Raw genomic sequence first — 23,589 nt, 5'->3', positions numbered from 1 at the left:
TCTGTCATCTAAAGACAAAGCCTACCATAACTTTTTAGTTTAACCAAATTCTCTGTAGATGGCGCAACCAGTCTGCAGATGTTTCATGTTCACAAATTATCACTTACACGGCCAGGAGTGTGCGTCGGTGGCCCGACAAGTATACTTGGGCACACCGGATTAAGCGACAGAGGTGGAGTTGGGCAGGCCATATAGTGTGCAGACCGTATAGCGGATGGTCCAGAGACAACGGATGTAACAGATGACAACAGAGAGGAGCAGATTGGGTGCCAAGTGAAGGTAATTACAGCTGAGGGCATCCTGGAGTGATGGCAGTAATAAGTTTGTAGGCATTAGGATAGCCTTGGCAAATACGAGTCTGGGTTGACTGGGAATCACTGGGAGAGGCTTTACTCTGCAGTGGATTTAAGTAGGCTGCTGCTCATTATTATTATTATTATTATTATTATTGGTTATTATTGTGCTTGGTTCTTTCTCCATAAGAATTAGCCGACCATAGTTTCAAGCCATGCATCAACAAGACATTACTTGTAGAGGGCTTTCTTGTCATATGCTCAAGTACCTTTCCTCGTTGTACTCATTACCACTGCCTCAATGTAGATATTAACAGGTACTGGAGGTGATGCAAACATTGATGAACTAACATCATTACTCATCAATTAGTCGCAAGAAAAAAAGGCACATACTCACCAGTTCTGCACATGTTGCTTCAGAAAAACATGGGGCAATCACATGAAGGTTTATGATTGAATAATACGGCAATGGGAGTAGACAGCCTGTCCTGCGGAGTTTAAGTCTTCATTTCTTGCTTGCTGGTGTCATCCTCTCTAGGACTGGGGACAATACGCTGGCTTCACGACCTGCTTCGGCGCAGTTCGACTGATGACACCCAGGGTTATCTGTAGCACTTACCTGGCTGTGAATTACTGTACCCTCAGCACATTGCCTGACCTGTGATCTGCAAACTGTTCGCAGTGCACTGAAGTTCCAAATGAGGCTCGCAAGAACTGGCTGGTAGGAAGTAGGATAAGAGGAAACATGAGAAGCTGCGATGCAAAGTTTTGTCTACATGCACCAGTTAGCTAACAGCAACTGAAGAACAGTACTGTTGGCATGCGATGACAGCCAGAAGAGTAGGATTAAAAAGTGACCCAACTGGTGAGCGATCACCGCGGAGAACACAGCGCAAAAATGAGCCAGGAATGTAGATACGGATGCAGTGCTGATTAACGGCTGTCATGTTTACTGCGCTCAATGCAATATATGCGTGCAGAAAGCAACAACACATACAGTACCACAATGCCCTAAACATAGCAAAAATGGTTAGAAACCATCATAAAAAAATGCCACCAGTCAATCTGAAAGATACGAAATTTCTTTGTCATTCAGCACAGATGAAAGCGTGTTCAATGAAACATGCATTGTTAGTGGATACCATAAGCAGTAAACACGGGAGATTATCAAGGCTCTTAGAATTCTCAAAAAAGTTTTCTTATGCATCAGCTTGCCTTCACTATTGAAGGATGATGTTACTGGGGTAAAAATGCTTAGAAAATCACCAACTAGTTGTACAAGGGGTCCACTGTTAAAGGGAACGCTCAAGTGCAGAGCATGTGTGGGTTTCCCTCTCTCGCAAGAGTACAATCGCTCAGATTTGAAGCAGTTAACTTGTGGTTGGTAGCTCCGACTCCTTTTGGCACACCTGTGCAGTTACATTGCTCCGCACCCACTTGCACCTTTGGCACCAGCCAAGTGAGAGCTGCACATTTGAGCGTTCCCATTAACAGCGGACTGCACTGTACAGTCGAGCACCTCCACAACAAATGCCTCTACAACAAAACGACCTGCATAACAGAGGAACTGTGGGAAGACGTGTGGTTTATGACCTCACACATTCTACATTACTCGTCGGTAGAACACACACGAAATCACTGAACGCAGCTGGTTCGATCGTTTCTTGTTCGAGAACCGACTCCAGCGTGCGGTGCACGGAGCTGCTTACTTAGGCGCTAGACTTCATTATCAGCAATTAAATGCTGATGGCTCACCATAGAATAATTCTGTCCCAGTTCTATTATAAGCTGTGCGGTGTCCGACCTTTACAACCAAGTGACCTGTATGATGAATAACTTCAAAGGTCCCAGGCACTTGGTTATAAAGGCGTTTGACAGTATTTAGACACTTCATAGAAGTACCTAATGGGCACTGATTGAAAACCTTGTGAGAGTCATTTGGAATTTCATCTACACACATTCTGTTTCCGTTTTGTCCAATGCCTTCCGTATTGCACATGTGTTCACTGGCACTGAAGCACTTGCATTTGTGTGAAGTCATTTGTCAGTGTGAATATAATGTGTGTTCATGCACTGACTTTGAGTCAGTTTCCTTTGAAGCAAGGAAGTGCTCCCAATATTTAAGCCTTTTGTCTTCAGGCTTCATGAGTGCCGTTTTGGACCAATCCATCCTTGTGTGAGGATTGCACTGGTGCACATTCTGCACATTGCGACGAGTCATGCAGCGTGCTCATGGCACATTATGTACCTGAATTTGACGTGTTTTGCTAATTTACAGTATTACAAAAAACATGCAGATCTTCACCACTGCATAGCACTTAGTATTTAAGACAGCGGACGAAATTTTATGTTATTGCAAGACTACAGCTTAAGTCCATGCTGAGAATTTCACGCATAGATACGTGGCAATACCAGACATAACTTCGTTTACAAAAGAGACATTTGAGTACTGTGTGAACATCCAGCCGATGGCTTGTTTCTATTGAGTCATCGTTCGTGAATTTTTGTATGGTAGCATTTGCTTGCAATGTTTTAATTTTTAAGCATTTAATGACTCAGCTCTTGATAAGAACAGTTTATCTTGCTTTAGCATGATCTGGTGTCCATTCTTTCAGCATGGATTGTTAATTTGCGAACTTGTCCCTGTATTAATTGCCATCACTCTAATGAAATCGGCAGTAAACATATGTTACTTGGCAGAGACAGCTTTCAAACTCAGGCAAAAGAAATTGGTAGCCTATGCTTGTGTTTGATAATCTCAAGGTTTGTCTACCCTTTGATGTGTTTGGCTTGCTTGGTGCTGGCAGCTAAAGTTATACACGAGCTGGGAAGTAAGCCAGCCATACTGCTCACAGAAGAAATACACCACAGTTTGATAATCAGCTGACATGGTATGCTAGCAGTAATGTCTCGGCATGGTCAGCACATCTGTCCGAGCTCGCAGGCTAAGCGAGTACCAGTGCAAATGCAGAATAGAGCCTGTCTCATTGCCAACATGATGCATCACACATTGGCATGTAACATGCTGTGTGTTGCCAGTCAACATTGTGTAGCTGACCTTGGTTCAGCCACTGGTTCCAAGACTACCAAACATGTGCAACTAGACCGCATTTTTGCATATACAACCCACCTTCGCATATAATTTATGCCACAGTCGTAGCCCTAGGATAAGGAAGCAAAAGCTACTGCTCTGACACATGTAAGTAACCTATTACAGCATTTACATTTTTGTAAATGCAACCTGCTATTCAGTCTTCATGGCCTTTACTGCTGCTTTCTTCTGAAGCGTGCCGCAGCTTCAGAGCAGCGTGGAGAATTTTACATGAATTTTGCATTGCAAGTGTCCTCATGACAACAGAAATTTTCTTTTCAGGAGCAACTTCATGGCAATGAGAAGCACATTGCCATGAAGCCGCACCTGAAGGCAAAGTCTAGTCTTAATTTATGCCTCCTGTTTTTCTCAAATCGCTTGAGTCTCTTGTGTTGGTTATACATGTCAATATGCGGTAAACATGCCTTGAACGCCAGGCGATCACAAAGAGCGCATATAGAGACTCCTGTTTCTAAATAGCTTGAGAGTTTGGGACTTTTCAAGCACTTGGGCCGAAGAAGAAGCCCTTAGGAAAGGACATAAAAGACAACAGGACAGGCAGGAAATGAGCACTTTTCCAGCCCTGTCCTTTTGTTTGGATGTCCTGCCCTGTGCTTCCACCCTGGCATTCATTGTCCCTGTCCCGTCATCTTTTCTGTTTTCTTCAAAGGTGCTTTTTCTTTTTTAAAGCAAATAACTTTCTTCTCTGGCTCTTTTATGCCCATTTTCGTTGTCTATATGGTCAAAGTTTCACCACCTATACAAAAAGAGCCGATGCAAATGATACGAGCTCTAGTGTAGGTGAGTTGTAGGGCACATTCGTCACTGAGCACCAACTATTATAGCTTTGAGATGCAGGTGTTATCCACCTATATACTACTGCCATAGATGTGCTGGTTAACGGTTTTGTTCTCTATGGAACTAGGCACTGATGCAACAATAACTACCTAGATATCTTCACTGCAACAAAAATGTGCAATAAAACGCACCATTCCTTTAATAAAGTGAGTAGCTTTCTAGACTGTCGATGCTAGTGGCACAAATGGTTGGGAAGAAAAAAAGAGACGGACAGAAAAAGCTCTTCCTGTCAGAAAGTGCTCCAACAGAAAGTGCCTTTTCTGTCTGTCTCATTATTTTTTCTCAACCTTTTGCACCACTAATGTCGACAGCAATGCTAGTCCAACATAGTATGTTGGTAAGCTTCCTAGAAGCACTCTGCTAACCACTTACATGATTGACAATCATAAGCAAAGTTTCCTGCACAGATTTCTTTTTCGTCCTCCCTAAGCTCCGGAAACTGCTCAAATATCTAATTTCTAACTAGCCCAGCATTTTTCATTAAGTACATTGAGAGTTTTCAGCCATCTTGCAGGACAGAAAGGTAGAGGCTTTTGGGGCAAGGGGCCTTTGCAAATCAAGCAACACGCTCTTTCTCGCTCGGGCGCACGCTGGTGCCTTTTCTCTCTCTCTCTCTCTTTCTCTCTCTCTCTCATCTACCCTGTCCCATGCTGCCCTCTACCTGCCACCTCCGCCACTTCTACTTCTGCTGCTGTCGTGGTGGCGATGGGAAAAACTGTGCGTGCCTGCATGCGTGGGGCGGCGGGCCTGTGCTTCGTGAATGCCCCCTCATCTTGTTGCCTGCTGTGCATGCTTCGGCTCTGGCTTGCCACCTTTGGCCGCCGCATGCCCTACTACTTAACCCGCTTGATGTCCCTTGGAAACGTTTGCTTGTAAGTACCATCTGGCCAGTGGCAATGCTTTCCTCCATGTGGTAGTGCTGTTCCTAGGAAGTGCTGTTCAATTTACAGATCTCTTCCTTTACTTTCTAAATCTACATTATTTTTTTGCCATGTCAACACATTTCTGGGGAAATGAAAGGCTACAGAATGGATACAGCCAAGCATGATGGAGTACGAGGTTTGTCCTAAAAGTTTGTACAGTGTGCTTTAAAAACAGTTAACTTTGCAAATTTTCCGGTGCGTCGATGTGCTGACCTTCAGAAGAATCTTCATTAGACACAATGCACTGGTTCCACCTCTTCTTTCATTGCTGGAAGCACTCTTGGACGCTTTTTTCTCTTATATGCTTCAGCAGCAATGTCAACACTATCAAAATGCTGCCTCTACAGCACCAGTTTGCATTTAGTGGACAAAAAGAAGGTTGCAGGAGGCCAAATCTAGCATGGAGGAAATGTGCTCATGTATAGTGGTGAAACTGCTTGCCAAAATCTCACTCCCTCTTAATGGAGAGTGAAGGGGTATTGTCATACTTGTGAAAACAGTGCAGAATAATAAAGGACGAAGTAGAAGGCTCGAAGAACACAGCACTGTGTCCTTCTAGTCCTCTGCTTCATTCTTTGTTTTTTCATGTTGTTTTCACAAGTGTGGGATGCCAACATGCCCAACGTACGTTTCTTTTAAAGCACTGTCGTGGTGGATGATCCAACTGCCCCTTTTTTATTTATATGAACACTAATTAGTCTTTAACATAGTTTGGCAAAATAAACGGAACTTACTCAGACTTAGTTACAACATATATATATCAGATTTGCCAAAATTGTACTCTGCCGGGCTCACCCAGACTCAAACTTATCAAAGCGTTATTCAGCGGGGCTCACTTGGGCTCAGACTCACCACAATTTTACTCAGCTAAGCTCGCTTGGGCTCGTATTCACCAAAATTTTACTCAGATGGGCTCACTCGAACTCAGACTCGCCAAAATCCTACTCAGCCAAGCTCTCTCAGAATCACATTCACCAGTATCGGACTCAGGCAGACCAACTTCGACTAACGGACTTACACATTACTCAGGCTGTCAATCATGTTGAACACCTGTGCCGCGTCCGCACAAGGCAACTGCGCTGACGCTCACTTTAAAAGCATGCATGCACGGTACAGTGAAAGAAGGTTGAGTGAGTGAACCTGACTGAACCCACTAAACTTGTCACTTGGCATCGATCCCGCTTGTTTCGCACGATGCCACTGCCACCATAGGTTCAGCCATCCCTCACCTTTTGTCACAAAGGTGAAAGCAAAAGCGAAAGCTATGCTTGCATTTCACACAATGCTTCACGCTTCCCGTGAGGCTTCCCATGTTTCCCTTGCAAACTGCTTCCACCGTGCCTCGGAGGCACGAAGAGTGGACACAGTTTTAGGAGGAAAACAAGATCAGGGCAAGGAGGGCGATGGGAGCGTTGCGCCATATGTCTAGAGTGAGTGGCAGCGATACGTACTTGCATTGCCGGCATTGCGACGACTTTGGACAAATGCTACTGGGGCGTACATAAAGCTGCTGTATGTGTGTAAGAAAGGGTAAGTGTAGTCACCTTGAGGAGGCAGCAAAGATCCATACGTGCTGCCTATAATGCAGTGGCCACACTATTCTGCTTTTCCTGTTCATACAGCCGGTCGAAACGTGGCACACACTACGGTTGTATCGATGGCTTTTTCAAAGTTGACAGTTCGGCGGCAAAATAATCAGAACTCGCTCGGACTGACAAAATTTATTGTTTGCTTAAGGCTTCTACTGAGCCGGGCTTCACTCGGACTCGGACTCACCAAAATTTAGCTAAGCCAGACTCACTCAAACTCAAACTCATGGGTCAGTCTGGGTGAGCCGACTGATGAGTCAGGTTGCCAACCTCTTGTCTTTATTGAGTGTCCAAAGCGAGGAGATTGATCATGATTATACTGATCATGATGCAGTTACAATGATCGCATCTGGATATGGGCAAGTGCTGTTCCAAGGCTGAACTAATTATCACAGACAAATTCTGTGCTAAAAAGCATGCACTGGTCTGTGTGGCAAAACTTTGTAGTTATGTAATTGGATGCATGTTTGTCTTGCCTTTTGGCACAATTCCTCTGGATATTGACTTGTTTCACTTGCAAATATTCAAAATTATCAATGCAAATTGAATAGTCTTACTATCCCATTTGTATTCAGTTTGAGAATTCACTGTTCAAAGTTTTGATATACAGTTGAAGTTCACTATAACAAAACAGGGTACAACTATATGATGGATAAAATGAAGCAAGCTAAATTTCCATTGAAATCCTCATAGAAATTCATATTGCAGTACATGCAGTAATGGAAATAAGAAAGTAATGGATGTAACAAACTTATTCTGGGTCCCCTGTCAACATCGTTATAACGAGGTTTTATTGTATTCTTTCTGTTCGAGTGCTATGTGGGACAACCGTTGTTGCGGCCAACAGGGCCAGAGGAAGAGGAATGCAAATGGCTTCTGAGTGATTCTGCTGCAGGAGAACTGTGGTTTGTTGTTCAGATGAACCAGTGCCTTGAGGGAACCCAGAGTGGTACAGCTGTGCCACTTGTGCCAAAATGCTACATTTACATACTGCTGCACCAAGCTGTCCATAAACCGTAAAAATGCCTCGAATTTCACCCGAGTTGCTCCAAAACAGTAAGCGTGGCCACTAAGGTTTCGTGTTCAAGCCAGCTTCAGAACGATATCCTTGCAGCAACTCCCTAGCTGCAGAAGGCTTATATACACCATACAATATATCTGATTCCATAGAAAACTCAATGCCAGGTCAGCTGAGAGGCTTCTAAATGAGGCACAAAAAAAACCTGATCGTATCTGTAGCATCATGACAATGACGGTAATGAGACAAAGCAGCAGCAAGTCACCTGACGCTCTTAGTAGAGCGCAGTGCTTGTTGAGTGAAATAAGTACAATACTACCACGCATTGTTGGCTAAATTGCACGAACAAATTCACAGGCTGCCTAAGGCAAGACAGGCTTATTTACCAACTGAAAACCATTGAGCTTAATTTATGTACGAGTGTTGGCTACAGGCAACACACAAGGGAAAAAAAAAAAAGATTTTTTTTTTTGTGCTTGGTTTTGGTATTGAGTATGAAATTTCTGGCTAAATGTCTTTGGCCAACACTGAATGACAGGCAGAAAGGGTCATTTGTTGAGCTGGAGTGGGTACGCAGGACAAGAAAGAAGTTTGGAATGCGATTCGCATTCTTTTGAAAGCACGGTAAGAAGAAACAGACCGATGCAAGAGGCCCCGGCAGCAATGGCATCACGCAGGTAATGTAAAGCAAATGCAACATACAACCGCGTTTCACATTCGACGAGAAGCGCCTGTACATGTTCCAAACAGAGCCATAGGTGGCTTGGCGTGAAGGTTGCTTCCAGTGTTCTCCTTGGTGTTGCACTCCCCGCCCCCCCATTTGCTAAAATAGCTTCTTCAAAAAATATTCTGCTGCAGGCATTGAGTACCATGCCATTCCAGCCTGCATGGTACTGCATTCACGTGCGATCGCATTAGCACTTTCGTGTTCGTGTTTTGTCGGAGACTTCTGAATTGCACATCTTCAAACTTATCTCGTGAGACGCCAACACGCAGGCATGATTATTTCTGCCAGCAGGGGTGGTAGACCAAACGAGCTTTGGCTCGGTCACCTGGCCAGCGGGAGACATGTTGGGCACGTAAAACCTCAGAAGTCTTTCTAGACATCTTATCACGTGACACCTGTTAATACTAATGCAAATAATTCAATGTGTTTATTTAATTTTGTGCGCTTGTTTCGCTTACGGTGGTGCAAGTAGACGTAAAATGTAAAGGCGAAAGCTTCCAATGGGCTGTGCGTTGCCTGCGAGGAACACTGTGTAGTAGTGCACGCGCTGTATTTGAGCCTGAGGACACTCTGTCTAAAGTCATTTGAAGCACCCGTGTTGCAAGAATGTTACTGCATTTGCTTTCATTTTGTGCTGCGCTAGTAGTGCATTAGTACACCGTTTGAGGCCTCGCCGCAAATTTTTTGCCCACATGGAGGCCGCGGCGTCTATGTCATTTGGTCACGAAAATAAGTTATTTAATGTGGAAACAAAAATGGAAACAAGCGAAGTCCATAGACACGTTTGTGTCAATCAAAGGTGACGCGGAGTGAAGTACTCACACTGAGGATCCTCATTGGCTTGGTAAAGTACCACGAATGGCCATTTTTGCCGTGGGTAGTGATGCATGTGTTGAAGATGCCATTAAGAGGATTCACTGCAGCAGCAAGTGCACCCAGTCATTCACCGCGTGAATGCCAAATCGCCCCGCATAAGCCACGTCCATGGGGGAATAGGACGCCTGTAATTTGGCAATGTCATTACTAATGGTGAGAAGCACATTGGTTTGCAGAGCATTTTTTGGTGAATTGTAATTCGAATTATCAGAAGAATGCCTACAGCATGCAAAGCAACCATGTAGCGAAACATATATGTAGCTGCAGGTTCACTGTCGTACCAGTATCATGTGGTCTCAGTAGATCACGCCGTGTATCAGCTATAGCATACGCCGGAGCTATGCTGGAGCTGCACCAGAGAGCCTGAGTGTTGGTGCAAAAAAACAAAACAACCAAAAATAGTGCATGCACCGCAGTAGTGTTCAGCCAGAATTTTTCAACTTGTGTTTGGCCATCAAATGCAATAAGCGATGGGAGGGTAATGGGACTTTTGCTTGAACTACCCATCTTATGTGTTGCAATATTGAGAGCTTCTCTCCACGTAAATGTCTGCCACCGCAACGTGACCCAAAATGCAGTTTGAGTTATCCGTTAGTTTGCGTTGTGGGAGCTGTAATTTTTGGGACTTCACTGTGTGTGGTAGACACTAGAAAGCAGAACAGAGCAGTCTTTTGTGCCCTTTGAAGCTGGTTCTATGACAACTGTAAGGCTGTTTCTAAAGACGCTTCATGTGCTAATTCAAAAACTTCGACTCCTGAGCTTGTCGTTTACTGAAATTGCGATAGCTTACTTCTTTGAGCTGCCCCAGATTTCGAGTGTTCTGTTCCAAATTTTAGATCTGCGACTACTAAAATGCTCTCCCTTTCCTCTTAAACCTGCTCCAATTTCAACATATTCTGCTCCAAAACCACAATTTTTATGCTTAAAAATACGCTCCAACACTTGTTCGAGGTCTTCCGCCCCTGGTGAACGCATAGGGGAGATTTCTTGGCCATTTAAGAATGAGAGAAATAAATAATCAAAGGAAAATTTTATTTTTTTATCTAAATATGCAAAATACACCAACAATAAGCATGTTCAACGAAAAGAAAAAATATTTTTTGAAGAAGCTTTTTTAGCAAATGGGGGAAGGGGCGGGGAGTGCAACACCAAGGAGAACACTGGAAGCAACCTTCATCCCAAGCCACCTATGGCTCCATTTGGAACATGTACAGGTGCTTCTCGTCGAATGTGAAACGCAGTTGTATGTTGCATTTGCTTTACATTACCTGCGTGATGCCATTGCTGCCGGGGCCTCTTGCATCGGTCTCTCTCTTCTTACTGTGCTTTCAAAAGAATGTGAGTTGCATTCCAAACTTCTTTCTTGTCCTGCGTACCCACTCCAGCTCAACAAATGACACTTTCTGCCTGTCATTCAGTGTTGGCCAAAGACATTTAGCCTGAAACTTCATACTCAGTACCAAAACCAAGCACCAAAAAAAAAAAGATCTTTTTTTTTTCCTTGTGTGTTGCCTGTAGCCAATACTCGTACATAAATTAAGCTCAATGGTTTTCAGTTGGTAAATAAGCCTGTCTTGCCTTAGGCAGCCTGTGAATTTGTTCGCGCAATTCAGCCAACAATGTGTGATAGTATTGTACTTATTTCACTCAACAAGCACTGCACTCTACTAAGAGTGTCAGGTGACTTGCTGCTGCTTTGTCTCATTACCGTCATTGTCATGATGCTACAGATACGATCAGGTTTCCTTTGTGCTTCATTTAGAAGCCTCTCAGCTGACCTGGCATTGAGTTTTCCATGGAATCAGATATGTTGTATGGTGCATATAAGCCTTCTGTTGCCACACAAACTTGGTGAAACCTTTATATTTCACTTTGCTTAAAAATTACAAATATTCAGAATGGGATTCAGTATTTAAAGGCTATCTTTCTTGCATATTCGTATTCAGTATTAGAGATTTCGCTATCTGAACACACCTGTTTAAAAACAAATATTCATAAACGAATCTTGTGTGCTATTCTGTTTCTATTACTCTCTTTCCTTTTTTTTACATTTCATAAACAATGCTATGGCCTTTTGGGCAGTAATGCATGTATTGCAAGATTACAGGCTTTCTCTCACTGTACTGTAGTGGCTGAAGCCATTTACCAGCTTGATATAGACTAACTCAGAAAGTGCATGTGAGAACAGTCTCGTGAGTAACTGCTGCATTGCTGTGCGGTCTGAAATTGTTTTGGTGAAACAGTGAACGTTGTTGCTTAGCTATGGCTGTGCACTTTGCCTCTTGCTAAATCCGTACCAGCTGTGGACGTGATAGCAAGAAAGCAAAGTGCCCTTGGGGGTTGCATTGTTTCGATAACGTAGCTGTTTGAGTGTTCCAAGCTGGGCTCGTTGGCTTGTGTTTGACATGGCCAAAAGCGCAGATAACGAGACAACAGATCTCTCCTGCTTGCATATGAGTCCCTTCGATTTGGCTTTACTTTCGGCGTTAGTTCAGTTGAGGGCAAAACTGGTGCCCTCAGTTTAACAGTGCAGAAAGCACTGCGTGCACCGCACTCCTCTATTTGACGTCGTGTAAGGCCAGTCCAGCATGAGTTTACGGTTCGCCTACACTCGCTTGCTTTGGAAGTGAAGCCATTGTGCAAGATCTCGGCAGCAAACAAAATGGCACAGGCGCTAGCCGATTCAAGTGGTGAGCGAACGTAAATATCCCCCACTTTGGTTACAACTGTTACTTTGTAGTTGGATTAAGAATGTGAGGTCCAGTTCAATGCCTGAATGGTTGTCAGGGCATGTTTGCAAAGAGTAATACACTAAAATGCTTTTTCTTGCAACAAGATAACATCTGTGGCTACCATTTCGTTCCCGTGACTCAGCGCTACCACGATGGCGATTATGTGTTGTGATAACAAAAAGAAAATACTTGCCCTTTTGCAACACGTGCATTTGTAGAAATTAAGAAACCTATTTTGTGTGCACTGCAGGACAAAGGATTCTCCCAGGAACCTCCAATTACCCCTGTCTTGCATCAGCTGTCGCCATTCTATATGCCTGCAAATTTCCTGTTCTATTCACACCACCTAATATTCTGCCGTCCTTAAATCTGCTTCCCTTCCCTTGACACTCATTCTTTAACTCTGTTAAAGAACCCCAGGTGGTCGAAATTTCCGGAGCCCTCCACTACGGCGTGCCTCATAATCAGAAAGTGGTTTTGGCACGTAAAACCCCATAATTTAATTTTTAATTCTTTAACTCTAGTAGGCCACCAGTTATCTTCTTCCTATTGGACTAAACGAATGGATGAAACAGATGAGCAACGAATGACAATTGTATTACTGAACGATGCAGGCTGGGAAATGCACTCTCATTGTAAAGTGCAAGCAAAAACAGAGAATTGGAGTGTTGTAATGAAATTGTTGCGACATTCCATCCTTGCCAGCACGCATCACCCAGCTGACCAAGGGCCATACTTTTCATTCGAGCATATTCACAGATACTCTCACTTTGGTGTGACATTGAGCTCAGTACAGCATCCCACTCAAGTGAAAGGCAACCTAATGATGTTTTTGAGAGCCTGTACGTGTAATGTGAAAATAACCTGGCACATCTGGCATTCCTTTCTGCATTACTTCCGCTTTTGTGTGACGTTGAGTTCAGTACAGCACCCTGATGAAGTGGCAGGCAAGCTGATAGTGATTTCGAGAACTGTGCCATGTAAAAATAGCTCTCATGGCAAGTCTGGCATTCCTTTCTGTATTACATCCACTTTTGCTTTGCTGAGCCATCAGCACATACGATAAGTGACATTCCTGGAATTCATAGAGAATGCAGCTCCAATTCTATTGGCCTTTGGTAGTCTTGCCTACTCCTGCTTGGGCCCGAATAGGGCCTGCAGTATTTGTAAATAAATAAAAAAAATATATTATCTCGTTTCGCCTTGCAGCAGGCTGGCATCATTGTTCCACTTACTGATTTCATTCTTGTCCTATTGTCATCTCTCTATGACAACCAATTTGTCAGCTCAAGTGGCAGGAGCAGGTATGATTATTAGCAGGAAGATGTAGTGCCATACTGTGTCACATATGGGGAGCAATGTATTAGTGCTAGTGTTACTGTGGGAGAGTAAAGGTTACTTCTAGTGCTACTGTGCGAGAGTACTGTGGGTGATGATGATTATTATTATGTAAACAGCTTTGTAGCTTGCTGTTTTGCTTAAATGAGAGCACTGTTTTTGGCACTGCTCTTCATTTTCAAAAAATGGGAGAAGATTTTTCTTTTCTTTGAAAGCTCTTAAAAAGTATTGCTTGGTAAAGAAGAAATGAGAATTGGTGAAGCTAATGTATGTCCATGACTGGAAGAGTGCAACAAGACCATAACAATAGAAAAAGATGATGTTGCAGACTGGTGAGCATCAACTCATGTTTACTGTAAGTATTACAGTGCATAAAGTCAATATAAATAGCGGCCATATTGGACGTAAATTAATGAACTGGTGAGCAGAAATTAAAGAATGCGAACAGCACTCGGCACATACCAAACTAAAATTCACCACCATCAATTGGCAGGAGCATAGCCGAGCTTGCTGCATGGGAAGGACATCTCCTAAAGCTCGTCAGTTGTACTGTGCCAACCGCACTGACTGTACTACCACAGGTTGCCTCATTTCACCACTCAATTTAATTTTCTGCTACCTCTCTGGCATCTACAGTTCAAGGCTGACCCATAGATATAACAAACTATCAGGTATACTGAAGTCTTATAGAATTTTTTTCTGGTGATATCAGTGTGCAATGAATAAATGCTTGTAACAAAGATTGGATATAACAAAGGTATTCCCGTGTCCTATGTGTCTTTATTACAATGAGTTCTGACTGAATTTCACAAAGTCAAGTTCTGTCTTTGATTGCAAAGGTTTGAGTCCTAGTTTCAAATCTTCGATTCCAACTGGTGCATTGTGTACAATTCAAATTTAGCAGGTAATATGGTTGTGCGTATTATTACATATAAACAACAAATGCAGTTAGTCATTCATGTAAGTTCAGTAATCAAGGAACCATTTCCCAGTCCCACAAAAAAGCATTTATGCTTGAGTGCGCTGGAAAAGCTCACTTTGATGAGGATGATGATCATAGTATTGATGATGATGAACTAGATTGCAAAGGTGGGGAGTGACTGCATGTATGGAATGAGATTCATTACAGTTTTGTGTGACATAGTCTGCTGTGTTGTACATGAATTGTGACTTTTTTTCGGTAATCTGTTTCACCATAACTCAGAAGACAGGTTGCTGCTTATCTTGGAGACTCATCACTACAGAACTATGATCACCTGCGCTTGAGTTTATTTCACCAGAAAATTTATTGACAGTTTTCACTGTCTAATAATGCTCATTTACCAGAAGTCTTTCTTATTTTTTTCTTGACAATCCCCAGTTCTTTCTTTTTGTGTTCACATGTGGTGCAATCTGTCTTTTGGATTTGAATATCTCATAAGCACGTTAGCCCAACAATTTGGCACACTTCTTCCAATGCTTCCATGTTTGCCTTTTGAATAATGCCTGAAGTATACCAAGCACCTGTAAGCAATATTCAAGCACTGGTACAGTCTGGATAAACACGATTTCTGGTGCATATATGGCACCACAGTTCTGCAACTACTCGGCATACGTAGTTAATTGAAAAGAGCATTTGAAACTTATGTTTCCGAAAACCAGATGCGACATACAGAGTGACACCTTGCAAGCTAGCATGTGGTCAGTGTAAAAATGCGACCAAGGCCACACTGATGCACTGTAGTATTAGGTATGTGTTACAATCTGTGATGAAATTTTAGTAAAGCAAAGAACTGGGCTACTTGGTCATCATTCATTCTGAGCTGCATTGAGTTAGACTAATTACAGGAACTAACACAAATATACACACCAGACTGGACGAGAAAGCACTCTCTTGTCCTGTCTGGTGTGTCTGTTTGTTCTAGTTCCTGTAATTAGTTTCATTCAATGCAGTTCGAAATTGAAATATTTGGTGTCCTTAAGTTGCTTTCTTTTTCCACCCCATGCCTCTGCTAAAACTGTGTGTGTGATGGCAACAGGCACGGTGGGCTCCCTGGCACTTTCACACTGCTCGTCGAAATGCCGGCCATCCCCGTCGTCTCCCGATGGCCGCCTGCCATCGCCCTTGCTGTCCCCACTGCGGCCGGAAACCGTGGCCGAACACACGCCAGACCAAACGCCCCAGAAGCCAGACAGCGGCACCACCTCGCCGGGGTCGGACGTCATCCGGCCGGGCCGCCCGACGGCCATCGAAATCACCAAGGAGAAACTTGGTCTGGGGCTCAGCATTGTTGGTGGCTCGGACACGCCTCTGGTGAGGAACATTACTCATCTCCGGTCCAGTTGTTCACTATTCGTTCTGCGATGAGGGGAGAAAGAAGCAAGGGAAGGCGGGGAGGTTAACCAGATGCATATAACAACCCGACCTACAGGAAAGCAGAAGGGCGCACGGCTATAATTCATACATACATTGTTTAAAGCCAGTTTGAAAAAGTTACGCATGGAGGGCTGTCAAAACAGAACCTCAGCGTCACTATAAACAATGGAAGCAGTTTCCTCACATGGTTTCAAAGCTATGAATAAGGTTAGCAAAGCAACAAGTTAACCATTGTGATAAGTCACAGCCACGAGACATCAAAACATATTGTTACGACAGTGGTGTCTGCATGCACGCATGTGTGTGGCCTGTTCTCAAAGATAATAATATTGAAATTGACCACAATCTTATGTCCGGCGTTTGCTTTTTCTCTTCTATAGGGTGCAGTCATCATCCACGAAGTGTATCCTGATGGTGCTGCTGCGATGGACGGTCGTCTTCGACCGGGCGACCAAATTCTGGAGGTGAGTTGCCGCACAGCACAAGCAAAACTGCAAAACTGTAGCAGCAGTGAAAAGGCAATTGCCGAGGAACAGTTCTGAAATGGAAATCTTTCAGTGTCGTGCAAGGATTCACTGAGCACTCTCTGTGTAAAGCAGGAATGCTCTTATTGTGTTCGTGGCGGGAATCGAAAAAGCAGTGCATAAAGGGATGTACACAGGCAGAGACGCAGAGGAGAGGACAAGACAAATTCTGCACTAACAAATTAATTTTGTTGAAGCGACGCAGGATAAATTTACAGCGAAGCATTATCACAGAAGTGAGAACACTGCACAAACTTCGCGAAACAGAAGATCAAAGAAAATACCCTGAAGTAGAAACAACAAAGTAAGATTCGTGGCAGCCGACGTGATATCACCCATATTGCGCGTTAAAATGAATTTCTTTATGCGCGAGTGTAACCAGCACTTCACTGATACAAACGTCATCTTGAGTGGCAACATTCTTCATGCTCTTTTTTAGATACCAGCCCTGATTACATACAGAACTCCCTGACTTCTTGATGACTCTCGTGTTTTACACATTCTGCCACCGAACATATTTAGACAGCGGCAAGAACAAAAGAAAATGAGAACAGAACTGCACGGGACAAAACAGTAACTAACAAGTCGAACCTTACTGATAAAACATTGAGTGTGATTGCTTTTATGTTTGATGACCTTTTTATTAACTGGCCTTGCGACTAACACTGAAAATTTATTCAAGTAGCACTGGTATGAAATGTGAAAGAGCTTATGTTTAACTTTTTTTTCTATGAAGTAGGTAAGAGTGTTGTCAGTCAGTGCTTGTCCTCTGTAGTTATATTTCTCTTCTTTTCATTGTTTATGTTGCCGCAGTATGTTCGATGACTGCCAGCTCTCCCAGCTTTCTCTTCTAGTGACTAATTTCAGACATTTCTGGTATTCTAAATATAGATGTGTATAAACTTGATTTGCCTGGTGGTTTTATGCACTATGTGCCCTATTCTTCATTCCATCGGGCAGTTCAACAGAGGCAAGTGACTGAGTGGAAAGTCGGCTCATAACATGCTCATGAAAAACTTAAAAACCACTTCTGAGAGTTGTGCAGGCATCTAAAGCTGAGTGCCATCTAAGCCCAACACAACCTAAAGGATATCAATGCAAGACCACAGAATGTATTAGCAGAGTTCTCTGGCATTGGGGCAGCTCATTGATGTCCCCAAAAGCAGTTGGTTTTGCAGTCTGAAGTTGCCTGATTACTACCGAGCCATTCCTTCTCCATGTGCTCCTATTTCTCCATCTTATCTCTTTAAGTACTCTAAGAAAGACCACATCTGGAGGGCTGTTGCAAATGACATTAAAGGAACAGTAAGGAGAAGGAAGAGGAGGAATAGGCATTTATTTTCGAAACAGTATCTCGGGGTAAGCCCTGGTTCTACACGAGGTGGGAGGTCTCCTCATTCCAGGAACCCTCTGGCCTTCACTGCCTTCTTGGCCTTGGCAACGAGGCGTCGTTGTTGTTCCAGGTCTTCGGAGACGAGCTTCAGAGAAAAATTATTTAAGCTGTATAAGTGATTATCTTTGTGCACTACCAAAAAAGTCACCCTTACCACGTGAAGAGGCTTGAGAAAGCTAGAAAACGCACATAGACAGGTGGTGATGGGGCCTTGAAGATCGTACACCCATTCACCATGATGCCATGAATTTGGACAGTGCCTGCTCGGGCCTAGTTCAGTGTTAGGCATCACTAAAATCTCAAGCTGCATTGTATTCTGAAAGAGCCAAAGACTGAACTTGGCAAGTTTCAAGAACTTCTTTCGAATTACAACCACTTAAGTGCGAAAAAGAACACTTTGAGATCTGTGACATCAAACTGACAAACCAGCGCTGGGGTGTCAGCGCGAAATTTAAAAATATAACTTTTACTGTCATTTTCTATTCTAGGGTTCAAGCACTTGATCACCACGAAATTAATGAAGATAGGGTTTTGAAAGGATACTTTGTCAATCCAAACTTATTCACTGTTTCTCATAAGTGTCAAGAATTTTTTCAGTTGCAGTAATTGTGATGGCAACGTTGAAGCCACGCCCGGAGAAATTCAATAGGGGATACGTGCATTCCTCCCAACATTGCTCTCTAGAAGATGGCTGACTGCACACTCGTTGCACTGTTGAAGCTGGGGATTGTGCACGAGAAGTGGGGTAAGCGAGGGTGGGAGTGGCACAAGCATAGAGTTTCCTACTAAAATTACTGGAGGGAACTCTGGCACTATGATTGTTCAGCTGCCATGGGAATAATTGTTAGTACGCGGATCATGCTTGTGGCTTCAGGCATTCTTGTGACTTTGTTTACTTACTTAGGGTTGTGCGAATAGTGATTTTTCAGACCGAATCCAATGCGAATCGAATAGTGCTGAAATCGAACTGAATCAAATATTAAATAATTTTCAGATAATGAATAGCTGTTATAACAATTAATATAAAACGATGTTCACATCCTAGTATTCTTAAGGGTAGCAAGTTCCGGTCTTTACATAATACTGTTAAACCTCAATTAATGAAGTTGGTAAAATGGGCAATTTGCTTCATTACATCGTAATTTCGTTGTATCGCAATTTTACCTTCTATACAAATGAGTACAGTCGCCAATCGATTTTCTTACACGGAAGGGGCCTGTGGAATTTTCAGAATTATCGGACAATCGAAATAAGCAAATTTGAATGAGAAAAGAATTCATTTGGATGAATTTGGGAGTCGGCGACGAATGATACGGTTTCATGCCACTTATGTCGACGATATCTTCACATCGGTGGTACGAGTTAAGCGGAGCCAGCCACGCTTTCGCGTGCACTCCGCCCCTGCAGCTGATAACGAATGCTTCGTCTGCCTCTCTCACTCCGAGTCAACGAAACTCGAGATGATGCAGCATCCAATACTAAACGCGCAAAAAGACAGCTAACATGATGCCACGCCATCTCTCGACATGCCCACTCTTTGCACACGTGGAAGATTACCTCTAAAGCAGGGTGCGAGGCTGCATATGCGCTCAGCCACACTTATAGCCATGTGCACGCACGCCAATTTACCCACCTATCGTGCGTGCTTGATCGCGCTACCGCGAGCTCACTCCCCTCCCCTCTTTCCCTTTGCTCGCCCGGGAAGGCGGCACTCGTGCGCAAAGCCACTATCCTTCTTTCTCACCCTCACAAACTTTCACTCGCACCTAAAGCACGAAGAAGTGCGCGGGGCACAATAGGATCTTATCCCACTTGGACTTTATACGGAGCATGCTACGGCTTCACTTTGGCAGACACCCTTGTCACGCCATGCGCGACTTGAGAAGTGCATTTGCAAGCAGTTGCTTGTAATTTAATCACTTGACCATCTGCGTCTGCAAAAGTTTCCATTTGTTGTCTCGGAATTCCTTTGCTGCGGAATTAAAATTTCTTCATATTGAAATCTCATATACAATTTGTTATATTGAGGTTCTGATTACATGGTGTTCTTTGGACTAGAGGTTACGAAAAGTTAAATACTTTGTTATATTGAGGATTTTGTTATATCGAAGTTCGTTATATTGAGGTTTAACTGTATGTTATTAAGTGCTGTTTATTAAAAGCACAAATGGAGCATTAGGAGCAGAAAAGTAGCTTCTTCACATGCACAGGACCCTTCAGAGGCTGCGAATGATTGCTGTATAGCCTGTAAAGTATGGTTACCTAAGTGCTTGCTCCACTACTCAAGTTCTCATGCTTAATGTCTATACTATGATAACAGGGGTGAAAACTTATGTTACTTTTGCTCCAATCTTATGTTTAACTGGATGCAGTTGACATATTGAAATGCCCAAAAAGTATTTAAAAGATATTTCCATTTACGAATAGTGACTATTCGATTCTAAGACAGAATCGAATAGGGCATTCTTTGATTTGTTATTCAAAGGCTTCGAATATTCGCACATCCCTATTTACTACACTTCATCTGCATTTATTGGCTTAGATGTTAAACCAATCCTATTTTTCTAAATACGGAAGGCAATAACAATCTCTGGAATACACACAGTCGCTGCGAAGTATGGCATTTATAATGCAACATTTGCTGAACCTCAGCAGTCATGGAGGCATTACGGAATCAGGGTGTAGACGAGCCGTATGTAAAAATACTGAAAGATATCTATAGCGGCTCCACAGCCACCGTAGTCCTCCATAAAGAAAGCAACAAAATCCCAATAAAGAAAGGTGTCAGGCAGGGAGATATGATCTCTTTAATGCTATTCACAGCGTGTTTACAGGAGGTATTAAGAGACCTGGATTGGGAAGAATTGGGGATAAGAGTTAATGGAGAATACCTTAGTAACTTCCGATTCGCTTATAACATTGCCATGCTTGGTAACTCAGGGGACCAATTGCAATGCATGCTCACTGACCTGGAGAGGCAAAGCAGAAGAGTGGGTCTAAAAATTAATCTTCAGAAAACTAAAGTAATGTTTAACAGTCTCGGAAGAGAACAGCGATTTGCAATAGGTAGCGAGGCACTGGAAGTGGTAAGGGAATACATCTACTTAGGGCAAGTAGTGACCGCGGATCCAGATCGTGAGACTGAAATAATCAGAAGAATAAGAATGGGCTGGGGCACGTTTGGCAGGCATTCTCAGATCATGAACAGCAGGTTGCCATTATCCCTCAAGAGAAAAGTGTATAATAGCTGTGTCCTACCACTACTCACCTACGGGGCAGAAACCTGGAGGGTTACGGAAAGGGTTCTACTTAAATTGAGGACGACGCAATGAGCTATGGAAAGAAGAATGATGGGTGTAACGTTAAGGGGATAAGAAGAGAGCAGATTGGGGGAGGGAACAAACGCGAGTTAATGACATCTTAGTTGAAATCAAGAAAAAGAAATGGGCGTGAACAGGGCATGTAATGAGGAGGGAAGATAACCGATAGTCATTAAGCGTTACGGACTGGATTCCAGGGAAGGGAAGCATAGCAGGGGGCGGCAGAAAGTTAGGTGGGCGGTAGAGATTAAGAAGTTTGCAGGGACGACATGGCCACAATTAGTACGTGACCGGGGTTGTTGGAGAAGTATGGGAGAGGCCTTTGCCCTGCAGTGGGCGTAACCAGGCTGATGATGATGATGATGGTGATGATGATGATGGTGATGATGATTTGCTGAACATGGTTCAGTTTGTCGCAAAGTTGTTAGAAGCCACGAGAGCGAAGTTTAGGCAAGTCCATTTACAAACCACCCTGCTTGCAGCTTTTGTAGACACTAGCACCAAAGTTCCCTCTAGTAATTTTAGCGCGACACTCTGTGGGCATCGGCTTGCGCACTCGTGCACTGTTTGCTCTTCTGGAGCAAGGTTGTCGTCGCCTCATGGTGGTCAAGCAAGAGGTGTCGAGAAGCACGTTTTCAGGGTTTGGGCATTTCTCCGTTGACCGAGCATGGCAATTTACATACTCTGTTTCCTGTAAAGCCTTGCACGTGCGGCTCGCTCATGTGTGCAGGTGAACGGCGAGGATCTGCGAGAGGCATGCCACGAAGCAGCCATTGCCGCTCTGCGGCAAACTTCGTCAGTGGTCCGGATGCTGGTGCTTCGTGAGGAAGAGCCGCAGCAAGACATTCTCACCGTTGAGCTGCACAAAAAGGCTGGACGTGGCCTCGGCCTGAGCATTGTGGGCCGGCGCAATGCACCGGGTGTCTTTATCTCCGAGGTATGTCCCCTCTTCTGGTTTACAGAGTTGACATGCTATGCAACTTTTATCCAAGACGACAGCATCAGCTGTAACTGCATAGATGCCATGCAGTATTGGGTCTGTGCTGAGGCATTGAGCAGCTGGACAGAGTTGTGTATTGCTCTAGGTTCGACCCCCTGTCTCGTCTAATCAAGTGAATGTGATGGATGCTGACAGGACAGCGAACTGAACAAATTTTAACTTTTTTTCTTTCTTACCAAACCAGCGGTCATTACAATCAGTCTTAAAGCAACTACATGCATGCAATAAGACAGGCCTGTCTTTTTGGAAGCGATTACATTATTCAATCAAAATTTTGTAATGTCGCAAGTGCTTCTTGCACAAGAATGGAAACACACAACATTGGTTGCCCTCAGAATGCAATAGCGAGTAGAAAGACAAACCACATGTGGCATTATGATGGTCCTTCCCTGTTCATGTGTATATCTGACTGCAGTGCCGTTTTCCTTATTTTCTTCCTCACTTTCTTAGAGAGGTAATTTTGTTCATCTTTGCTTTTTACCAGTGTGATATAGTATTCAGCAGCCCTGTAGCTGGCTTGATTTCTAGAGGTGTTATTTAGCCCTTTCATTGTTGTGTTTTTTCGGAGTTGACACACCTCCAGTCTCAGTCTTTTCCTTTTTTCCTCTGTTATTGTAAAAGAAGAACACTGGTTTAATTTTGGCAATGTGAAAGCACAAAATGACACGCATACTGGCAAATGCTCCCTTGGTATGGTTCTCAATTGCTTAGCGTAACATGACAAAAAAGGAAACTGATTGGTTCATGGGAGGAAGGAGCGTCGGCCATGAAAAGATAAAAATTAATTTACATAAAGCAGCTTCCACACCTAGGGATGAAGTAGCATCCTCTGCTGAATTCTGTGTGTTTTGCACGCTTACAGTAACTGCTGTTTGCCCCAGAGGGCACCTGTGTGGGTTTGTGGGGATCAAATTAATCGAAACAGCATACTTTCAAGTCCGAACTGAACGAGTTTTCTTTCCAGAGCAATGTATGGTTTCTTGTCGGGAAGTTTCAGTGGGTCCGACTTAGGCGATAAGGCTAACCAACCGAGGTTGAATTAACGGAAGTCGACTGCATAACATGCTATGTTAATTCAATGCCTGCCTTGTGTGTCTTTTTATGTGGCCTGGTAATGATGGCGATGGCTTGTTAGGATCGGTGGAGCTGACAGTGATGTGTCCATGGTGCCCTGGCAGGTGGTTCGTGGTGGAGTAGCACAGCTGGACGGCCGCCTTTGCCAGGGCGACCAAATCCTGGAGGTGAACGGCCACAGCCTGGCGGCTGCCAGCCAGGAGGAAGCGGCCGCCCTGCTCAAGACCACCATGGGGCGCATCTGTCTGCGTGTGGGGCGCCTGCGCCGGGCACCCTCACAGCGCGCCACCCAGGTGCCCGTCTCACGCTCCGACTCGTGAGTACTTCACCCTTAATTCTTCTTCTCACTGACAACTCTGATCGTGAATGTTCTTGCATGTGTCAGCAGAAACTGATGTTGAAGCGCCAGCTTGACCAACGGTATCGTCGACAAAAACAACAGCGAGTAGAGCGTACAGCAACTAAATTAGAAAACTG

General features: G+C 43.8%; 1 protein-coding gene across 2 annotated transcripts in view; it reads left to right on the top strand.

The window, feature by feature from the left end:
- The window catches only part of LOC126517967 (multiple PDZ domain protein-like), a 301,027-nt gene that overhangs the window by 261,863 nt on the left and 15,575 nt on the right, over positions 1–23,589 (top strand). Inside the window, exons 31-34 of one of the 2 annotated variants that reach the window (XM_055064300.2) lie at positions 15,596–15,738; positions 16,182–16,265; positions 21,769–21,975; positions 23,217–23,428. In XM_055064300.2, coding sequence (XP_054920275.1) covers positions 15,596–15,738; positions 16,182–16,265; positions 21,769–21,975; positions 23,217–23,428 — 646 coding nt within the window. Of the gene's footprint in view, positions 1–15,463; positions 15,739–16,181; positions 16,266–21,768; positions 21,976–23,216; positions 23,429–23,589 lie in introns of both variants that reach the window. The other variant, XM_050167791.3, reaches the window with a different exon arrangement.

This window comes from Dermacentor andersoni, chromosome 11 (assembly GCF_023375885.2).
Source record: "Dermacentor andersoni chromosome 11, qqDerAnde1_hic_scaffold, whole genome shotgun sequence".
Taxonomy (NCBI): domain Eukaryota; kingdom Metazoa; phylum Arthropoda; class Arachnida; order Ixodida; family Ixodidae; genus Dermacentor; species Dermacentor andersoni.
Note: the sequence above shows the minus strand (reverse complement) of the source record. Positions and strands in the feature narration are given on the sequence as shown.